General features: G+C 39.6%; 1 protein-coding gene and 2 pseudogenes across 1 annotated transcript in view; 1 reads left to right on the top strand and 2 right to left on the bottom strand.

Annotated features, from left to right (window-relative positions):
* Nucleotides 1-3,562: 3,562 nt before the first annotated feature.
* Nucleotides 3,563-3,817, bottom strand: LOC110208672 (large ribosomal subunit protein eL38 pseudogene; annotated as a pseudogene).
* A 13,147-nt stretch (nucleotides 3,818-16,964) lies between these two features.
* SCGN (secretagogin, EF-hand calcium binding protein) overlaps nucleotides 16,965-22,233 on the bottom strand; it is a 69,182-nt gene continuing 63,913 nt past the window's right edge. Inside the window, exon 11 of the mRNA XM_020986947.2 lies at nucleotides 16,965-17,587. Coding sequence (XP_020842606.1) covers nucleotides 17,459-17,587 — 129 coding nt within the window. The 3' untranslated portion in view covers nucleotides 16,965-17,458. The remainder of the gene's footprint in view (nucleotides 17,588-22,233) is intronic.
* LOC110208764 (POU domain, class 5, transcription factor 1 pseudogene) lies at nucleotides 20,547-22,128 on the top strand (annotated as a pseudogene).

The raw sequence follows: 22,233 nt of genomic DNA on the forward strand, positions 1-22,233 counted from the left end.
TCTGGCCTTAGACACCTACTACCTGTGTGACCGTGGGCAAACCACTTAACCCTGTTTAAAGTGACATCTGCAAAATGATCTAGAGAACAAAATGGCAAACCAGTTCAATATTTTTGCCAAGAAAACCCCAAAATGGGGTCACAAAGAATCAGACACAAGTAAAAACAACTGAACAACAAAATTAAAATCCACACCTGAAGCTTGTGTTGTAGCCAATGAAGTCACAACAGTACTTTTAGGACAAATTTTGTCTACTTATGTTAGGACCTCTAGCTCATCTTGCTTGTTACCTAAACTTTGGGTCCTTCTTTAAAGATATTTGAGGTCATGGGTTTTACTATTGGCTTGTGGTGCGAGAACTTACTCTGGAGTCAGATGATTTGGATTTAAATCTCATAAATTGCTTAGCCTAATTGGATCAGCCTCCTTGGACAAGTCTCTTAATCTGATAGGGCCACAGTCTCCTCATCTTTAAAGTTAGGAGATGTCCTAAGGACCTCTTCAAGCTCTAGATTTATGATTCTTTCTTGGATTTCATTAACTGTGAACTTTTTCCATGTGTCAATTATTGTTCTTATTCATTCATTGAAGTTACTTTCTATAGTATCTAACTTGATGAACATACATAGCCACTTTTCTTTTCCATTATTTTTAATTCAATGTCCTTTTGATTAGATTTGCAAACTCTGTCCTTGGCCAGAAGTCTGCTAACCCTTTTTAAAAGCTACAGTGCAGAAGTCCAAATCCCATTCTCAGACACCATCTTTTTTTTTTTATCAGCTCTTTATGTCCCAAATAAAATTTTCTTTTCTACATCTTTCAATTCAACAGACATTCTGTGATTTAGTCATTTTGTTTCTGGGGTAGGGAGGGAAGTATGGAACTAGTGATGGGTAATATGTGTTGTCTGAGGACCAGCCTAAATTCAGAGACTCATCACCAGGTTATTCACAGAGTGATGCATATTTTTGGCCATAGGAACTCTTGAAGACCATCCATTAACTTATAAAAGTATTGTGATCTTCGTCAATGGATTAAGTACCAGCACTTTAAAAAAAAGTCTATTTCACCATATTAGATTTTGTGCATTGTTTTAAGCTACTGAGATCTTTTTTTGGCAGATAATTTTATCATTTAACACTATCTGTCACTTCTGGCTTTATGTGATTCCCCATACCATTTATGTCTTCATCCAACTTATTGATAAAAATATTAAATTGCATAGGGTCATTCATTGGGCTCAGTCATTTAAGTAGTTTTGAACCTATCATTGATTTGCTTTACTCATTTCCTTCTTGTCCACCAGCATACTGTGAGGAACTTTGACAAGTGCCTTATGTAAATCCAGAAATAGTGCTTACAGACCTCCCAACTTACTAGTTGAATGATCTTGAAAAAAATATATAAAATTAGTTTGACATGATTTATTCTAAATGAACCCATACTGTCTTATAATAATGACCACTTCCCTTCTGAAGACTTTGTAAACTGCTCACTTAATTACGTATTTTAAAATTTTATGATGAATCCATTGAGAGAATTGTACAAACCAAATTGACTCCATCTTGTAAAACTAACTCCATTTTGAGACCTAGCTTTCATTTTTCCTGTTAATACTACTTGCTTGCTAATTATGGGAATTGAATGACATCCTGTTTCACATCCAGAAAAGTCCACCAGCTCACTCTTCCCCTTCCCAGCTTTCAAAACTCACTCATCCCCCTCTCTACTCGAAAAGCCCCTAATTTTTCTTCCAATTGGAAATCAGATGACCTAATCTTGTATTCTGGTTTATGTGCTATTAATTGCTTTCTTTTAATGCATAAAAATGTGTCTCCCTCAGTATTTGGGTTCTAGTGCTAAGCTGGGGAGGCCATGCCCCAATTTGTTATTCAATTTGCATACATTGCTTAATAAATTGACATGCTCAGAAGCTCAAACCTTTATGTCCTCACTTATCTCAGATTTCACTCATGTAGCAATATCAATGTCTTCTTACTTCTGAAAATGGGACAATACATTTATATATCTTCAATTCCATAGCTCCACTCTTGTTCTACACAATTTTTCAAAGATAACTGAGAATGGCTTAATAATCATATTCACAAATCCTGTCAGTATCCTGGGATGGAATTTCTCTAAGCTTGATAACTTGACCTCATTGAGGGTAGCTAGGTGGTCTTTAACCATTTTCCTACTTAGCTTGGGTTTCAATTCCACATTTAGCCATTTTTGTTCTATATTTCTATTTGAATATAACTCTCTTGGGGAGAGAAAACAAATTGAGAGTTGAGTAATTCTGTCTTCTCTCTGTCATCTGTTGTCATTGCCCCATCCACCCAAAGCAGCTGTTCTATATTTTCTTTGCCTGTATTAAAGCTGAAAAAACATTTTCATTGCCATTTCTATTCATTGTAAGTTCTAGCTTGTTCTGAAATTTAAAATTAATTATATTATCCTAATAGGATAGTGTTATTCTTTAGTATTCAACTTCAGTTCCTTGCTTCTACTGACTTTAAAAATTTTTTAAATTAAAAAAATTTTAATTTATGGAATAAAACAAGCATTCCCATAACAGAGTACAATAAAAATATGATTGTGCATGAAATGGCAAATCTGCTATGTACAACTTGCCATTCCTTTCAAATGTACAACAAAATTATCATGTAAATTTTTTTTCTTCTCCTTCCCCTGTCCTAGAGATTGTTACCATTAGTCACAAATAGGTATAAACACACACACACACACACACACACGTATGTAAAATTATTCCACACATACTTTTAAAAATTTAAGATGGTTGATGAGTTCCTTGTAAAATCACATAGATTTCTTTAGACACCTCACCTTTGTCTCTGACTAAAATATGTAGTTTTATCATCTAAATTTTGTTTTTAAGACCTTCCCATCACTCTTGAGATGATTTCACTTTTAATCTTAGGTCATGAGCTCCTACCTATCTGGTCCCTTAACTCTTTTATACTGAGTGAGTATCAGATAAGTCTCATCTGAATGCTCTTTATCTATTGTGAACTCTACCTAGGCATACATACCCAAAGAGGCCAACATGTAGAAATTTTGTGATAGCAAAAGAACCAAAAATAGATTCAACGACATGTGTTCAAACTGGCCCTGTGAGCCAACTGGGAGCATTTATACCTCAGAAAACAGAAAATGCCACAATTAAGGGCTTGACTTATTGTTTTGTTAATTCTCTGTACTTAATAAAGTGATGAGAAAATGTCAATCATGCAAACTAAACTACTGCCTACGAACATACTCATCTTCCTCATCGTCCAAAAACCCTCACTCGATCCTTCTTTTCCTGCTGACTCTTGTCCTGTATCTTCCCTTTGTGGTTAACCTTCTTGTGGAGGCTGGCTAAAATCAGTGTCCCTACTTTCCTCTCACTCTCTTCTTAATCTTTTACAGTCCGACTTCTGACCTCATCATTCCACTGACACCACTCTCTCCAAAGTTACCAACGATCTCTTAATTGCCAAATCCAATGGACTTTTCACAAATGTGTTGTTGCTGTTGTTTTGGGAGAGCTGGGTTTTTTTCCCCCTACATTTTAATGCAGGTGGAACATTGAATGATTCCTTCACTTCAGCTCCTTCACAGCCAAACCAGGAGGCAGGGATTGTTTAAGTTGCTCTGCATTCTCTTTGTCTGTGATGACCAGTGTTTACAGGTTCCTGCTGCAGCAAATCTCAAACTTCACGTTGTCCTTGTTTTTCTTGATCTTGACAGATTTGGCATCTTTTCGCCTGGCTGTCAGCAGGTAGTCTTTTATTTCCTCAAGTTTTCGGGGCATGGCGGCGGTGGCAGTGGGACCAGGGGCAGCGTGTGGCCCGAGAGGTCGCGCCACTGCCAAGGGGCCGAGGAAGACGGAAAAGCAGGAGAGCTATTTTTTAAACATTGACCTGCATGCCCATTGATTTGGAAATGGTAAGAATGGTTTGAAAATTGTGGCACGCAAACAGAAGGACTATTACTGTACCATTGGAAAAGGAAGGAATGAAGAAAACAAATATTTATTAAACACCTATTGGGCATCAGGCACTGTGCTAAGTGCTTCACAAATATTTCATTTGATTTTTACAACAACCTTGGGATATAAGTACTATTATTATTCCCATTTTACAGTTGAGGAAATTGAGGCAGACAGAGGTTAAATACCTTGTACAGAGTCACGCAGCTAGTAAGTATCTGAGGCCACATATGAACTCAGGTCTTTTTGATTCTAGGTCCAGATCTCTATTCTCTGTACCACCCACTTGCCTTTGCTTGATGAATATGGAAAATTTGGGGCAGCTAGGTAGCATACATAGAGTACTAGGCCTGAAGTCAAGGAAGACTCATCTTCCTAAGTTCAAATGTGGCCTCAGACACTTACTAACTGTGTGACCCAGGGCAAGTGACTTAACCCTTTTTGCCTCAGTTTCCTCATCTGGAGAAGGAAGTGGCAAGCCACCCCAGTGTCTTTGCCAAGAGAACCCCAAATGGGGTCATGGAGAGTCAGACATGACTGAAATGATAGAATAACAATGAAATATTTGAAGAAGCATGTGAAGATTTATTTTTTAATTTTTAAAAAAATTTTTAAATGTTTTTTTTTTGGATCATGTGAAGATTTAGGTGAACTGGTATGGATTAAAGTTAGCTGAATCAGGACATAAAGAATGATTAGAACTATAGAAGTGAAACAACAACAACAAAGCTGAATGCTGTGATTATAATGACCATGCTTAGCCTAAAGGCTGTATGACAAAATGTGTCTCCCTCCCATCTTTGCAGAGGTAGTGGACTATAGGTATTGAACATTGCAAGCATACATTTCAGACTTAGGAATGTATTGATTAGTTTTGCTGAACTGCTCCCCTACTTCTCCACCCCACCCCCTTTTTAATTTTTTGTTATGAAGAATGGTTTGCCAGATTAGAGTGTGGGGAGGGGTATATTTGTTAATGAAGGTGATGTAAAAACAAAAAAATTGGTAAAAAGTAAATATTACAAGCAAACAAACAAACAAATAAATAAATGGTGGCCTGAACATTTCCTCCCAGGGTTCCTTGAACATTTTGGGCTTCAGTTTCCTTTTCTATAAAAAGAGAGAATAGTACTATGCAATCACAAAGATTCCATGGAGCTCTAAAATTCTATAAATGCATATTTTTGAAGGGTCGATAACAAGTAGTTGCCTGAACATATTGGTTTCAACCAGTGATGTGCTATTAAATCTTTAACAACCAGCTTTCAAAAAAAAATTAATGACACACTTTTAAATTTAATTTGTGTTACAAACATTTTCTCCACCAATTTCTTAAATCTAGGCCATCAATAAAACAACATATTAATCCCTGGTTTTTAATATTTGCTGATTTCTAAGGAGTAAATGCTTCCACTGAAAATTTAGTAATCAGCTCTTGAGAGCCTGTGAGAGCCGGTTCTAACACACTCCTGGTTTCGACTTAATCTCCATTTTCAGATGCCCAAAATATATTTTGAAGCTGTTGAAAAGTTATTCACTTCCAGAAAAGCCAATTAGCCAAGCACTAATTTTATTTTAAGAGAACAACAGTGTTCAAAAAGAGCAGTGACAAAAACAATTCCTCCGCTTTCTAAAAGACAATTTTCTCTCCCACATCCCTCAGATGTTCTCATTGTCAGTCTTCACTCACTGTGGGGAGGTTTTCGGTATAATTTGACATAATGGAACAGAGTCAATTAAGACCTCTCACTCATTTTTCTAACAGAAGAGTCCCATTTGCTGAAATTCCCCTTCTAAGAAGCTGAATGATCTGATCTCTGATGTGGGTGGTTGTCCTAATTAATTCTAGTTCAGCTCTATCAATTGCCTATTTGAACTTTAAATGGTCGTGTATAATTTTTCAAGTTGTACAATACTAATTGGTACATGATCTCTTCTAAGAAACAATTATTTTCCTTCTCCCTGCCTGGGGGACCCTCAGAACAATAAACATTCAAATTTATTCTGCAACCACAAATAGGATGTGATACTTCCCTCTCCCCCTTAATCATTATGGAATACATGCCAAGATAAAATAGCATTTTGACAGACACAAATTTTTAAAGCTCTTGTTCAGTTGTGTCCAATTCTTTGTGACCTCATGGACCACAGCATGCCGGGCCCTTCTCTCCTCCACTATCCCTCAAAGTCTGTCCAAGCTCATGTTTGTTGCTTCCATGACACTATCTATTCATCTCATCCTCTGCTATCCCCTTTTCCTTTTGCCTTCAATACTTCCCAACATCAAGGTCTTTTCCAGTGACTCCTGTCTTCTCATTATGTGGCTAAAGTATTTCAGCATCAGTAGTTGACCTTCCAGGATGAATTATTATAAAACTTAGAATGATGAGCAGCAAAAGTTATTAATTTTTTTTATTACCAAAGGGTCATTTTTTTCTCCAACCAATGAATAATCAGAAAGTATTTTTAAAAATATCTACTACCTGTGTAGCCCTGTGCTAAGAATAGCAGGAGAGTGGTATACAATGAAGCATGAAAAATGGATTCTGCCCTCAAGGACATTATCATCTAGATAAAGAGATTTGAAGAAAAAAAAAAACAGAGTTACTAAGCGGTAAACTATGTGGCACTTATTCTAAAGGAGAGGAGGTTAGAGAAAGGAGAGAAGGTCAGGGTGGGTGGGAATTAATCATTAAGCATTTATTAAGACTTACTGTATGCCATGCACTGTACTAAAGTGCTAGGGAAAAAGACCAAAAAAAAATTGGAACAATCCCAAATTCCAAGGAATTTATATTCTATCAAGAAATACCATACACATGCAAAACACCCCAAAGTCTTAGTGCAGTTTTAAGCTTAAATAATTAAAACTTTTTGGAATACCCTGTGTAAGTAGGTCTTCCCCTCTCAGACTGATTTTTTTAATGAAGGCAAATGAGGCCATCTTTTGCCTCAATTCTTACCTATCTTTAAGTCACTGAATGAGTGTTGCCTCAGACAAACAGAGACCTGGCAAAGACCTTACTTTAAAAAGGTCAAGGTCTCTCACTCCTGACCCATGTCTTGCCACTAGACTCCAATGACTGGAGGAGAGAGTGAGGCTGATGACTTTGCACAGTTCTGCCTCACTTAAAAGCAATTAACTTGCAAGTCAAGACATCTCGCTCCTGATGTCATTGGCCATCTTCGAGAACGAAGGACAAACAACAGCAAAGGTTTCAGCCTCCAGAAGGTGGCTTCTGCTCTCAGATTTAAGGTTGTGAACCTCCATGGGTCATCCTTCTGCATCCATAGCTGATGTGCTTCCCATTAACAATCAGCCACAAAATGCAATTAGGCCCTCAAGTGGAGAGTATGCTCTGGACTCACTATCCCAGAATGTATCTGGCAACCTGCCTCAACCAATCAAAAAGCACTTATTTATTTATTTATTTGTTTGTTTGTTTATTTTGTTAGGCAATGGGGTTAAGTGACTTGCCCAGGGTCACACAGCTCAAAAAGTATTTATTAAACACATGCTAGGTATTAGGCAGCAGGCTAAGCTCTGAGAATACAAAGAAAGGTAAAAAATAAAGAAACAAACAAGAAAGTCCCTATGTACAAACAGGATAAATTGGAGATAGTCTCAGAGGAAAGGCAATAAGATTTCAGAAAGGCTTCTTGCAGAAAAAGGGACTTTAGCTGAGAACCAAAGGAAGCCAGGAGGCAGAGAGGAAGGGAGAGAAGGTTCTGGGTATGAGAGATAGCCAGAGAAAATGTAGAGATCTGAGTGATGGAACATTGCATGTGAGGAACAGCAGGGAGGCCAGTGTCACTGGATTGAAGAGTATGTGGAGGATAGTAACATTTTAAAAGACTGGAAAGGTAGAAAGGGGCCAAGTTACAAAGGGCTTCAAATGCCAAACAGAGCATTTTTAGTTGATCCTGGAGGTAATAGGAAACCATTGGAGTTTATATAATGGGGAAGAAGGATGAAATGGTTAGACCTGTGCTTTTGTTTTTTGGGAGTTTTAGTTATGTCCAACTTTTCATGACCCCATTTAGGGTTTTCCTGGCAAACATCCTGGAGTGGTTTGCCATTTCCTTCTCTAGCTTATTTTACAGATGACATAACTGAGGCAAACAGGGTTAAGTGACTTGTCCAGGGTCATGCAGCTAGTAAGTGTCTGAGACTGGATTTGAGCTCAGGAAGATGAGTCTTCCTGACTCCAGGTCGGGCACTCTATTCACTATACCTCCTAGTTCAGTGCACTCAATCAATCTACACTGCAACACACAGGCCCATAGGACTGTGTTTTAAGATCAGTTTGACAGCTGGGTGAAGGATGGATTGCAGAGATGAGAAACTTGAAGCAGGAAGACTGATAAAAGGCAGTAGTCCAGGCATGAGGTGATGAAGGCCTGCATCAGGGTGGTGGCAGTGTCAGAGAAGAGCAGGGAGTATATATGAGAGATGTTATTAAGTAGAAATGACAGGTCTTCTGGAAAGGCTTACATGCAGTGATGCAAAGTGAAGTGAGCAGAACCAGGAGAACACTGTACACAGTATGAGCAACATTGTGCAATGATCCACTACGACTGACTTAGTAATACAATACAATGATCCAAGAGAAGTCCAAAAGACTCGTGGTGGAAAATGCTATTCATATCCAGAGAAAGAACTGATGGGATCTGAATGCAGATCAAAGCATACTATTTCCATTTTTTGTGTATGTGCATGTTTTTCATTTTGTACTGTTTCTTCTTTCACAACATGACTAATGTGGAAATAAGTTTCACATGATTGCACATATATAGCCCATAAAAAATTGCTTATCCTCTTGGGGGGGGAGGAGAAAATTTGGAACTCAAAATTTTAAATAAAAAAAATGAATGTTAAAAATTGTCTTTACACATAATTGGAAAAAAATGCTATTGAAAAGAAAAAAAAATGACAGGTGTTGGCAACAGATTGGAAATGGGTGGAGAGAGTAAGTTGTGAGTCTGGGTGTTTGAGAGGACTGAGGTACCCTCAACAGTAATGGAAAAGCTAGGAAGAGAGAGGGGTTTGGGGGGGAGAGATAATAATTTCAGTTTTGGACATGTTGAATTTAAGAGGCTTATGGGTCATCTGGAGTCAAACATCTGATAGACAGTTGGAGATATGAGACAGGAGGACAGAAGAGAAGTTAGAGTTGGACAAGTAGATTTGAAGGTTATTTGCATTGAGATAATGAATTAAATTCATAAGAGCTGATAAGTTTATCAAGTGATATATTACAGAGGGAGAAGATAAAAAGGCTCAGGACAGAGCCTTGGGGGAACCTTCACAGTTAATGAACATGGCTTGGATGAAGATCCAGCAAAGAAGATGAAGGAGCAGTCAGAGAGGTGGGAGGACAATCAGGAAAGAGCATGTCCCAGAAACCAAGGGAGGAAAGAGTATCAAGGCAAGGGTCAAGGCTGATGATAGGATCAAGGAGGATGAAAATTGAAAAAAGACTCTTTAGAAGTGGCTGTTAAGGGATCGTTATGAAATGTAAATTTGGGAAAAAATATTTTAGATTGAATAATGAGGTCGGAAGCCAAATTGCAAAAGTTAAGAAGACAATGAAAGAAAAGGAAGGGGAGGTACCTACCAAAGGTAGATACCTACTTCTCAAGGAATTTTGCCATGAAAAGGAAGAACTTTATATCATGATAGCTAAAAGGAATGCATGGATGAAGCAAAGTTCTTTTGAGGATGGAGAAAGCATGGGCATGTGTATAAACAGTAAGGAAGAGTCAGTAGACAGTGAAAGAATGAAGATTGGTAAGAGATAAGGTTGGTAGAAGGGATTATCTGCTAGAGACAGGATGGAATAGTATCACTTGTTTTTTCCATTATTAAATTTTATTTTTAATTTATGGAATAAAACAAGCATTTCCATAATATAGTACAATAAAATAACATATTACAATAAGAAAGTTTATTGTACATAAAACTGCAAATCTACTATGCACAACTTGCTTTTCCTCTCACATACATGACAAATTTATCATGTTATTTCTATTTTTTCTTTCCTCCCCCCTCTCACACTAGAGATGGCTACCATTAGACACAAATGGGTATATATGTATGTAAAATTATTCTATATCTACTTCTATTTATCAATTCTTTCTTTGGATACAGGTAACATATTTCTTCATATGCCCTTCATAGTTAATTTGGGTACTTACAATAGTCAAAATAACTTATTTGTTTTTAAAACAATATTGCTGTTACTGTATATAATGTTCTCTTGGTTCTGCTCATTTGGCTCTTCATTATTTCATGCAAGTCTTTCCATATTTTTCCAAAATCACTGAGCTTATCATTTCTTATAGCATAATAGTATTCTATTACAATCATATACCACAACTTGTTCAGCCATTCCCCAATCAATGGGCATCCCTACAATTTTCAGTTCTTTGCCACTGCGAAGAGAGCTGTTATAAACATTTTAGAAAATATAGATTCTTTTCCTTTTCCCCTAATTATCTTCAGAAATAGACCAAGTATTGCTAGCTCTAAGGGTATAGGTAATTTAATAACTCTTTGGTCATAATTCCATATTGTCCTCACTTGTGCAAGAAGAACGAGGTTTGCTTCAGCAAGAAGAAGGGCCACCACTACATGTGAAACAGGGGTGAAGGAGAAGATAGCTGCTGAAGGCAATTCCCAAAGTTGGTGCTGGCAAAGAAATCTCCCTACTTTGCTCAGGCTAGATTCTAGGATTCTTCTGTCTGGGGAATTTGGATCTCTGCTTCTTTATACACATGCGGAGTTTGAAGAACATTGCCCATAATCCTTTCTCAGGCCACCTGGGTAGGTATGAACATCTTGCCATGGGCTTCTGCCAGAGACAAACATTAAAAGTGGGTTGGAGGAGGACAGTTGCTCTATGCACTCTAAAATGATACGAGATAAGGAGGAAGGGGAAAAGACGGAGCTCTCAGTGAATAGCCTTATTTTTTTTCCAGTAAAATATGAGCCAATGTTCTCAGCTGAAAGGGTAAAGCCTGGGAGGTTTGAGGATGGATGAAAAGGTTTGGAAAAGTTGCTATGGTGAGTAAAATAGTGAAATGACTAGGGTGGTGCAGCAGGAAGGGCCCAGTGAAATTATGTAGCATAAATTGTAGAGGACCCGGTCCACTTAGTTTTGTGATTTTCTTCAGCTTTGTTCAGCAACCTGTGAGTAGGATTCTAGGGGTGCTCCTAAGGGGTTCAGTGTATCTTTCTCTACTGATATTGACTTGAACCCCCATTCCAGTATGCTTTTCCCTCACTGTCAACAACCAGTGACTAGTGCCCCAGGTCAATTTAACTAATTGACACAATTGATATCACTTAGCAGACCAGAACCATTTACAAAAAAAAAGCAGTCTTGCCAGCCTCTTCAAGGTACATAATTCATTAGTAGCATTCTGTACATGATTTTGAGGTCCAAAAGTAAAACACATTTTGGGTCTGGTGAGCATGGAACCCCCTTCCAATCAGACCTGTATTATCATGGTAATTACAGACAGCAAAAACCAGATCTGTTCCTTGACCTACTGAGTTTAGTTGCTTTTTGTTTTGTTTTGTTTTTGTTCATTTTACTACTTCTCCAGCTTTATGGGCCACACAGCAATCTTCTTTTTCCAAGAGGCCAACTGCTCAGGAATTTCCTTTATCTCTGTAAAAAGTAAGATTTCCAAATCCTTTAACTTAGAGGCATTCTTCAGGCAACATCCAAGGTCGGTGCTGGCAAATATATTTCTCTACTTTGCCAAGATTACATTCTGGGATTCTTCTATCTAGGAAATTTGGATCTCTGCTTCTTTAGACACATGCTGAGTTTGAAGAACATCGCCCATAATCCTAACTCTCTCAGGCTACTTGGGCAAGCATGAACGGCTGGCCATGGGCTTCTGCCAAAAAATAAATATTGACAAATCTGAGAGGTTGGAGGAAGACAGTTGTTCTATGCACTCTAGAAGTACAAGAGGAAAGGTTAAAAAAAAAAAGGACTCAGAGGGAATAAAGTGGTCTGTCATTTCTTTTATAGCCCAACACTTAGTAGTAACTTTTCTTTTTTAAAAATTTAAAATTCTTTTTTTTTGGCTGGGCAATGGGGTTAAGTGACTTGCCCAGGGTCACACAGCTAGTAAGTGTCAAGTGTCTGAGGCTGGATTTGAACTCAGGTCTTTCTGACTCCAGGGCCTGTACTCTAGCCACTGTGCCACCTAGCTGCCCCAAATGGTAACTTTTCTGATGAGATGGTCCTCCCAAGAGTCCCAGATAACCCGCTCCTATTGTTTGTTTTTGAAAAGGATCAGTGACCTCATGAGTGATGGCTTGACTTGTTCGTGAATTGGATTTAAGTGAGGCAGAGTTGTACAAAGTCATCAGCCTCACTGTTTCTTCCTGAGTCACTGAAGTCCAGAGGCAGGACAAAAGTCAAGATGACTGGTGTAACCAATGCAACCAAGATTAGAAGGGAAGCACAAAGTTGGGAAACAATCTTTACAGCCAATATCTCTGATAAACACCTCATTTCTAAAATATATAGGGAACTGAAACAAATTTGTAAGAATACAAGTCATTCCCCAATAGATAAATGGTCAGAAGATATGAACAGGAAGTTTTCAGATGAAGAAATTAAAGCTATCTACAGTCATATGAAAAAATGTTCCAAATCATTATTGATTAAAGAAATGCAAATTAAAACAACGCTGATGTACCACATCACACCTATCAGATTGGCTAATATGACAAAATAGGAAAATGATAAATATTGGAGAAGATATGGAAAATTGAAACATTAATGCATTGTTGGTGGAGTTGTGAACTGATCCAACCATTCTGGAGGGCAATTTGGAACCTTGCCCAAAGGGCTATAAAACTGTGCATTTCCTTTGATCCAGCAGTATCACTACTAGGTCTGTATCCCAAAGAGATTATAAAACAGGGAAAAGGACCCATATGTACAAAAATATTTATAGCAGCTCTTTTTGTGATGGCAAAGAACTGGAAATTGAGGGGATGCCCATCAATTGGGGAATGGCTCAAAAAGTTATAGTACATGAATGTAGGGGATATTACTGTTCCATAAGAAATTATAAACAGGCAGATTTCAGAAAAACGTGGAAAGACTTACAAGAACTGATGCTGAATGAAGTGAGCAGAACCAGGAGAACATTGTACATAGTAACAGCAACATTATGTGATGATCAGCTTTTATAGATTTGGCTCTTCTCAGCAATATAATGATCTAAATTAATTCAGAAGGACTCATGATGGAAAATATTGTCCATATCCAGAGAAAGAACTATGGAGTCTGAATACAGATCAAAGCATATTATTTTCTTTTTTTTTATTTCTCATGGTTTTTTTCCTTTTGTTTTGATTCTTCTTTCACAATGTGACTAATGTAGAAATATGTTTAATATGATTCTACATGTATAGCCTATATCAGACTTCATGCCATCTGGGGAAGGGGAGGGAGGAGAAAAACATTTGGAACTCAAAATCTTATAAAAATGAAAGTTGGAAACTAGTTTTACATGTAATTGGGAAAAAATTAAATGCTATTAAGTGGGAAAAATAAACATTTTCCATTAAAAAAAAAGATGATTGGTAATGGCTCAGGATGCAGTGGATGACCTTGGTGTCTTTGATGCCTGACCAAGCTCTAAGCCGCCACAGGCCTGCTTCAGCCACCTTAATGGCATGGAAACAAATTGTTCTCATTCACCCATTCTTCTAGGGGAAGTCTTCACATGCTTGGAGTAGATACCTTCCTATCTTGCCAAAAGGTTTGAGACCCATCAGTTACCCTCAACCTGGTTTAGCTCATCTGCTGGGATGGTTTTATGAGGGTGTGGCCACTACGTATGCTACAGCTTCTTGGAACCGCAAGTGAGAGCTAGGCAAACAAAAGGTAGATGAACAGCCCTAGAAAGGGCTTGGCAAGCTCTCACACTTGTCCTCACTCCTGAACGCTCCATATACCCCAAACTAATCCTAGCTAACCAAATCATATTCTTTGTCATTGGAACTTGTTCCCTAGGGGAAGCTAAGAGATGACTCCAAATCAGCAAATTTATTTTTGGAGCAGCCTCAGTCTTTGAGACCCAATAATGAATTGTTTTGTCCTCCTAACAAGGTGCCAGTGGTCATATTCAGACCCAGTATAGGAAGAGGTGCTTTTAAAAACCCTATGACTTCAAGTTGATTGAAAAAAATCCTTGATCAATCCCTATTCACATAAGACAGTGGGGAGAGTTTAGAATCCTATAGAAATCAGTAACTCTAACTCTAACCCTAACCCTAACCCAAACCCTAACTCTAATTTCAAATCCTAGCCCAAACACTAACCCTAATTTCTAAGCCCAACTGTAACCCTAACCCTAACCTTATCCCTAACCCTAATCCTAACCTTAACACTAACCCTAACCCTAATCCTAACCCTCCACCTCCCATCAACTGTTTTACTCAGTCTCTCTGCTTCTTCTTGCCCTGTAGTGACACATTAAATGGCAGAAGTTGTAACCTTTGCATCTGAAGTATTGAGCCAGAAAGTTGTCAAGAGGAAATAATGGTTTTGATATGCAATAGGAGTGGCAACATATTGGCCAGATCAGAAATTAGAAGGAAAACTAACCATAGAGCAGATAAACACTTGTCTCCTGTTTAGCCTCAAACCAGGTCCTGGGGGTCACAGGTGAGGCATGTGGTCTTACTTGCTACTTTTATGTTCTTTAGGAGATAGAAGTCTTCTGGTTAATTTGAGGTGTTGGACCTTCTGGGGCCCTGGCAAAGTGTGCTTCTTCATTCTTTGGCTAAGACAGCCCTTCTGTTGGGAAAACTTGCAGGAATTGATGGAGGTTGAAGTAAGTAGAACCAGGAGAAAAATTTCTGTAGTAGGTTTAGAGGTTTAGGGGCGTTGGGACCCCAAAATCATCTCCCAGCCCCTACAAGTTGCATATTATAGATTCACAGTTTCCTATGCAATCTTCTTTTTCTGTTCCTTGTAGGTGGGAATTTTCATGTTTGTTGGTGTTTATCAAGTTCAGAATAACAAAAAAAAATTGTTTTGTTTTAAACCGTAGCCCTTTCTCTTCATTCACTTATTCTCCTTGACATTATGGCTTTTTGACTTCTGAGTCTGGCATCTAAGTAATATAACATAAAGCCAGTTTCATCTTCTGTTTGAATATTTGTGTGAGTGGATTTTTAGAATTTTGTGTAACCCTTCCTGGCCTGTTAGTTTAAGATCTTCTTAAGGAAATATAAGATTCAGGGAGTAACTATGGGCAGCTAGGCAGATTTTTGTCTCAAGTTCATAAAGACCTGTGATGTTTAAACTTAACATCAGAGGATCGTAAAGCACAGAGAGAATGCATCTTGGCTAGTCATGTGGAGAATTGAGACAGGGTCAGAGTGATGTTCCCTGTCCCTGGGTGCCCTGCCCCACCCCCCAATCTTATTGGTTGCTGTTACAGATGATGGTGATTAGGGCTGAGGAGCTGAAAGCAGCATCTGTGAAGTGGGCTGGTGAGCCACAGACACACCCAGTCCTTGATACCTTCATATTTTCTTTTTCTGTCCCTGGTAGGCAAGCTACTTTCTGTTAAGTATTCAAAGTATTCACTTTGTATTTCCTCCTCCCTCCCAAAGGGGGCATATGTTATGGGGGGCAAGGCAGGGGAGGGAGGGGGCTAGGGCAGGGCTGGGGTGAGTCCACTCTATTCCCTATTGCCAGCAGGGTAGGATGCTGACATTCCCAATCTATTATTCCTTAATTGGTTACTGACCTTTTCCTTGTGTATAAAGTTATCTCTACTGATATAAAAAAAATTGGTAGCCACTAATTCTGACTGGCTAATGTTTTTGTTTTCTGGTATGGTTTAAAGTGACCCAGAGGAGGGGACTGGGGGCAGGTTTTGCCTTTAAAGAGATGGTCAGTGGGAACACAGTGGAAGTTAACGTGAGGCAAGGAGACCCTGAATCCTTACTGAAAAGAAAGTGCGTAATCATTTCTTAGTAAAAAAAAAATTGAGGCTATGCATTGTTATTATACCTAAGACCACCATTATTTTCCCACCTGAGTTCTATTACAAGGAAGAGCTCCTTTAATCTGTACTGGAATTAAATTCATGATCCAAATAATTATTTGGTTGGTTGGCTGAAATTTCCTTGAAGTGATAAATATTTATTTTAATCTTGTGTGTTTAATAACTTCACTGCATTGATCCAAAAAGTCACCCAGTATCCTTCCCCTCCATTGGTCTCTTGACCAATATGGAGAAAAATTTAAGAAGTAACATTTTAAGGAGAAATTGTATGCACATGGGTACACACATGTATGTGTGTATGTGTGTGTGTGTGAGACAGAGAGAGAGAGAAAGAGAAGGAGAAGGAAAAGCAGAAGAGAGAAGAGGGAAAAAAAAGTAGGGAGAAAGGGAGGGGAGAGAGACAGAGACAAGAGATAGAGTGAGATCATAACTAAAAGATCCCCAAGTTTAGAAGATTAGTCTTGTTGGCAAACTTGTGGTGAGAGTACATTTATTCTTCTGGCGCAGAATTAGGAAAGGTATGAGAACATTTGTTCATACAATAACTACCTGACAATGGAAATTAGGATTTTTATGATAGTTTTGTTAGTGAGTAAAAATGATACTGAGGCACAGTTTTCTCCAGGACAAGATATCATTTTATCAACAGTGACATGTGTACTGTTAGTAAAATGGGTTGCACTGGCACCTCAGCAAAAAGTAAATCGGCTATTAAATAATACAGCATTAATTTTCTTCAGTTTATCACAGCTTCAGGCCCAGGCTTCAGTGAGAACTTTGTGGCTAGAGTCTTGCCAGGACTCAGGCTTCTCTATTCAGATTTTCCCCCACTGTCGACAGGGTCAAAAGGACTCTGGGTCCAGATATAAAATACACCGTAAGACACAGGCACCAAGGATGGTGATTTTTCTTTCTAATCTAGTTCCAGAGTTTATTTTCATTTCAAATTTTATTTGCACAAATGATAGAACAGACATTCACACAGCACACCAATTTAATCTTCACAGGAAACTGGGGATGCGTGACAGGCTTAGCATAAAGGGTCGAACAGCCAAAGCTCAGGAAATACCTCCTCCAGGACTGAATGAGTGATAGCAAGATGGCCAGGAAGGCAGCCAGATGAATCTCATGACAGGCAGGAAAGTTTTGTCTCTGAAACTGATTTACAAAAGTGAGAGCAATTCTTCAGATGACTTCCCTCCAAGGCTCGGACAACTGTCTCATCCTTGCGAGGAAGGCCCTTTTGATACCTCCCCTTACTCCAGCTCTTTATTGCCCTTGAACTTTTATGGGAAGAGTTACATGAGATCCACCCAAATACTGTAGGCAGAGACTAGATACAATTCTACCAGCAGGGGCTGACACACAAATACACCCAGAACACAGGACCAAGGTCACTGACAATTAAGGACTGACTTTTAAACCAAGACACAAGGCCAGCTCAGACTTCTGAATTTTCCCATCCTTGTTCATATCGCAGTGACGGAGCAAAATCTCTCGAAACTTATCCAGGTCCACCCCACTGATGCTGGGCTAGAGAACAAGAAAACAAAATGATTATTAGAAAAACTGATAGGATCCATAGTAGCTGCAGGGATGCAAGCTGGGAACTGAGCCTGCAGCATCCTGAAAAGAGATAGGATATGGCAGGAAGCTATACATTTGGAGGGGCTGCTCTAACTGCTTCTAATACAAACAGGTTCATTCCCATGTGCATCCCTCAAGGTGATGGGCTTGTACTCCCACATCATGTTCCAAACTTTCCCAGAAGCTCTGCTTTGCTAGCCACAGCCACACACCTTCAAACAGGAGTGGGGTAGAGTGGAGGAGGTGGAGGGGGTGGGGACCCAGCCAGGCTGGTGGTGATTATGAATTATGAATTCTGCCTTGTGGCATTGCTGGAAAAAGACCTGGTTGATTACTTCCCTGTGGGGGGTTTTGTGCCTCTGGCAGCAAAAACAAAAAAGGTCATTATGATTCGCCGAATGAATGAAAGTCTAGCTCAAACATTAAGTTGTTCCAGTGAAAGAAGCAGAAATGATCCCAGGGGATATTTTAGGGACCAAAATGCCATTATGATGTTTTAGTAGCTAGGGAAATGTTTTAAACTCTGAGAAGCATTGTTTAGGGTTTGGATATTCAAGAGAAAGGGTCAGGTTCACTTTATAACAGACAGAGGAGAAAATAAAGAAAGCTTTGTGGGAATGGGACATATATTAGGTACCCAAAAAAAGAGAGGAAGAGCGCACTAGAATGGGACTGGGAAGTTCTGAAAGGGGAGTCTGCCTATTTAATTATTTTTGAGAGCCAGATTTGCCTCTATGACTTATGTGACATAGGATGGAAAACTGGGCATTGAAAGAACTTGTAGGGTGACTGCAGAGTCAGTGATCTTTGAGAAAATAGGTAGAGGGGAAGAGATATCATCTGACTGGAAACTGCAAAACAGTGTGTTGATTTTCAAAAATGGAAAAAAGGTAGATATTTCAAATTTTAGGCTAGCAAGTTTGATGTCAATTCCTGCCAAAATTCTAAAGTGTATTATTATAAGGATCAGTAGTTGGATACTTAGAAAGGGAAATGGTAGATCACTATAAGAACAAAATCATGCCCAACTAAACCTCTTTTTTATTTTATTTTATTTTATTTTTTACAATATTAGTAACCTCGTTACTGAGGGCAAAATATGGCCTGTGGACCAGATCTGGCATGCTGCCTGTTTTTGTATGGTCCAGGATCTAAGAATTTTTTTACATTTATAAATAATAATTACTTTTAAATGTGATACTTTAAAACATATTATAATTATTAAACAATTATTTTAAAAAATAGAATATAACAATTATTTTAAAATGCAAAAATGATTCTTAGCTCATAGGCTGTACTAAAATAGGGGGTAGGCCAGATTTGGCCCTCTGGTCATAGTTTGCCAGCTCCTGACCTAATGAAATACTATACACATAGTATATGCGGATTTCAGAAAGGCATTCAAAAAATTCTCTAATTGTATCCTTGTTGATAAGCTAAAGAGATGTTGCCTGGGTAATAGTATAGTCTGGTAGATTCAAAACTGAAATGACCAGATCCAAGGAGTGATGGTTAATGGATCCATGTCAACCTGGAAAGATGGTGGAAGTGGAAGTTTTGTCTTCTGTCCTGCTCCTCTGAGCATTTTTATCAAATGCCTTGGATAAAGATAGATATTTGTCCAGTCATGTCTGACTCTTCATGACCCCTTAGCAAAGAAACTAGGGTAGTTTGCCATTTCCTTCTCTAGCTCACTTTACAGATGAGGAAATTGAAACAAACAGGATAAAGTGATTTGTCCAGAGTCACACAGCTAGCAAGTGTTTGAGGCTGGATTTGAACTCACAAAGAGCAGTCTTCCTGATTCCAAGCCCAGTGTTCTATATCCACTGAACCACCTAGCTGCCTAAAAGACAAATACAGCATATATCAAGTCTGCAGATGACATGAAGTTGAGAGGCATTGCAAATAAATAGGGTAGGATAACTAGAATTCACAAAGGTCCCAGAAGGGCAAATTAACAGGATGATGAGAAATGCAAAAAGGTTTAATGTAAAGTGAGGATGAGTTAACAGAAGTGGCATTTAGAATAAGGTTAACAAATCTACTGTATTTTGCCTTGGTCACACCACCTCTGACTGCCCCATTTTGGAAGCCACAGCGTAGGAAAGGCACTGGTAATCTGGCTTCAACTCTATGCCACACAAGGGCTAATTGAAGGTATTAGAGTTGTTAAGCTGGAAAAATGAAGACCTGGATTTCAAGTCAGGGGTCTCCTTTATTGTGATGTTACCCTTGCGTGACTTCGGACGCTTAAGTCACTTTGTCAGCCTATCCTCTCATTTTTATGATGAGGGGAAGCCTACATGCTCTTTGTAGTTCCTTTCAGCTCTAATTCCATAAATACTATGAAGAGCACACCTTGGCAGTCTTTTGCTCATTTCTTTTATAGGCTTTGCAACTGACTTTGACCAAAAGTTAAGTCAACAAGTAATTTTTTTGAGGGGTGGGAGGGAAGGGTAGCCATCATTTTAATGACATTGATCTTTGGTGTTTTGCCGTTTAGCCATTGGACTACCCCCCTTTCCTCCTACCAAAAATGTCTCTATGATGAATTACAGAGAGGAAACCACATTTTATACTAGAAATAAAATCATCAGAGCCTCCACTAGAAACTATATATATATATATATACAAACTATATAAGATTTCATATGTTATATCTGACAGGACATACTGACAACTCAGCCTGTGACCCAAAGCTGCACTCCTTGCTCAGTCTGAGGCCTGGTGATGCCCAGGGTCATAATACTGACACATGCAGTCACTGCTCTAGTGGACCCTGGATCTTGGTGAACCAACACAGAGGTGGGCTCTCCTTGTCCCAAGCTCCCTGAGTGGGCACCTACCAACTACTGTGTATTACTTCACTTTGCCTGGAGAAAAAAAAATCCTCAGTAAGCAAATGAACTGTCCCTACCACCATGTAGTTGTCCCCCCACCAGTGAAGTTTTTCCTAGAGCTCATCCTAGGGGCCCTTTCTAGGTAAGAAAGTGGAGGGATCAGATCTGAAGAGACCCAAAGATGGGAGAGAGCTTTGAAGGGGTTAAGATACTCCACTTTTCCTATGGGTTAGGGTCCCAAGCAGCCCTGCTCTGCGAACACAGGGTTTTTCACTTCAGGTTTTCTCCAGAGTTGGAATATGGTTTATCTTTGTAGGCTTCTCTCCCTTTCCCTTGTCCCATGAGAGAAAAGGACTCATGAGAGTGAGAGAAAACTAACACTCACTTTCCCAGAGACCCACTTTACCCATTGGGTTTTAGTGTGCAGAGGGTAGTGCCAAGTGACCACAGAACAGGGGAGGGGGATAGTCACTAGGCTCTGGTATAAACAGAGAGATAGACATACATATAGATATGTGTCTGGACTCTAGAAGGTTAGTCTAGGGGAATCTGGCCCCAGTTCCCATTCTCATTCCTTCCTATGACCTTCCTCCTTTATAGCCCATATGATTCTCTTTGTGGCCAGAAGCTTCTCCATGTGCACAGCTCCTAGTCAGCTATGAGATCAGGTCTCTGCTCAGCAGTATGAGGGTGGCGAAAATGGACATGGTTTTAACAAGCAAATTTTAAAATGCTTACTATAGGGCTGGCTTACTGTGCGCTAAGTGCTGGGTGCAAAAAGAGGCAAAGGCAGTACCTACCTGTCCTCATGGAGGAAATTCTAATGGGAAAAACAACATGCAAATAACTAGGTATGTATAGCAAATATGCAGAGTAGATGGAAGCAATCTCAGAGGAGAAGGCCCTGGAGGGACCAGGAAAGGTCTCATACAGAAGGTGGAGGAAGGAGTCACCAAGATTGAGTCGGTGAAGAGTGGAGACAAGCAGCCACAGGAGACCCCTTCCCCAGAGGAACCAGAGCACTGTGCCAAGGAGCTAAAGTGGAAGAAGATCACTCTGGCTGATGTGGGCATCCCCTTTGGGGCTCTCTTTGGCAAGGTTTTTAGCCAGACCACCGTCTGTCGCTTTGAGGCACTGTGGCTCAGCTACAAGAACATGTGTAAGCTCCGACCTTTCTACAGAAGTGGCTAGAAGGTGCGGATGACAATGACCACCTTCAGGAGCTGGGCAAGGCTGAGATTCGACAAGCCAGAAAGAGGACGTGCACAAGCATTGAGAATGGAGTTCAGGGAAACTTGGAAACCCTGCTCTCCAGTGCCCCAAGCCCACACTTCAGCAGATCCCCAACATTGCTGAGGAACTGGGACTTGAGAAAGGTATTGCCCAAGTCTGGCTCTGTAACCAGCATCAGAAGGGCAAGTGCAGCAATAGTAACTCACCCCAAGAAGATTTTGAGGCAGCTGGCCCCTTCCCTGGGGCACCTATGCCTTTCCCCCTAGCTCCAGGCCCTCCTTTCAGTCATCCCGCTTATGGGCGCCCTCATTTCACCATTCTCCATTCCCCAGCTCCTTTCACAGAGGGGGGATGCATTTTCCTCCCTCCCTGTTACCGATCCCTCTGGGCTGTACCGAGCATTCAAGCTGAAGGACTGAGCCGGTCCTTGGCGGAGGAGGTGAGAGACTAGAGATGAGGAACCCAACAAATTGTTTTAAGGTCTGGGAGTTGGACGATTGAGCTTTCTATATCCTG

Source organism: Phascolarctos cinereus, unplaced genomic scaffold (assembly GCF_003287225.1).
Source record: "Phascolarctos cinereus isolate Bilbo 61053 unplaced genomic scaffold, phaCin_HiC Scaffold_4;HRSCAF=312, whole genome shotgun sequence".
Classification (NCBI taxonomy): Eukaryota; Metazoa; Chordata; class Mammalia; order Diprotodontia; family Phascolarctidae; genus Phascolarctos; species Phascolarctos cinereus.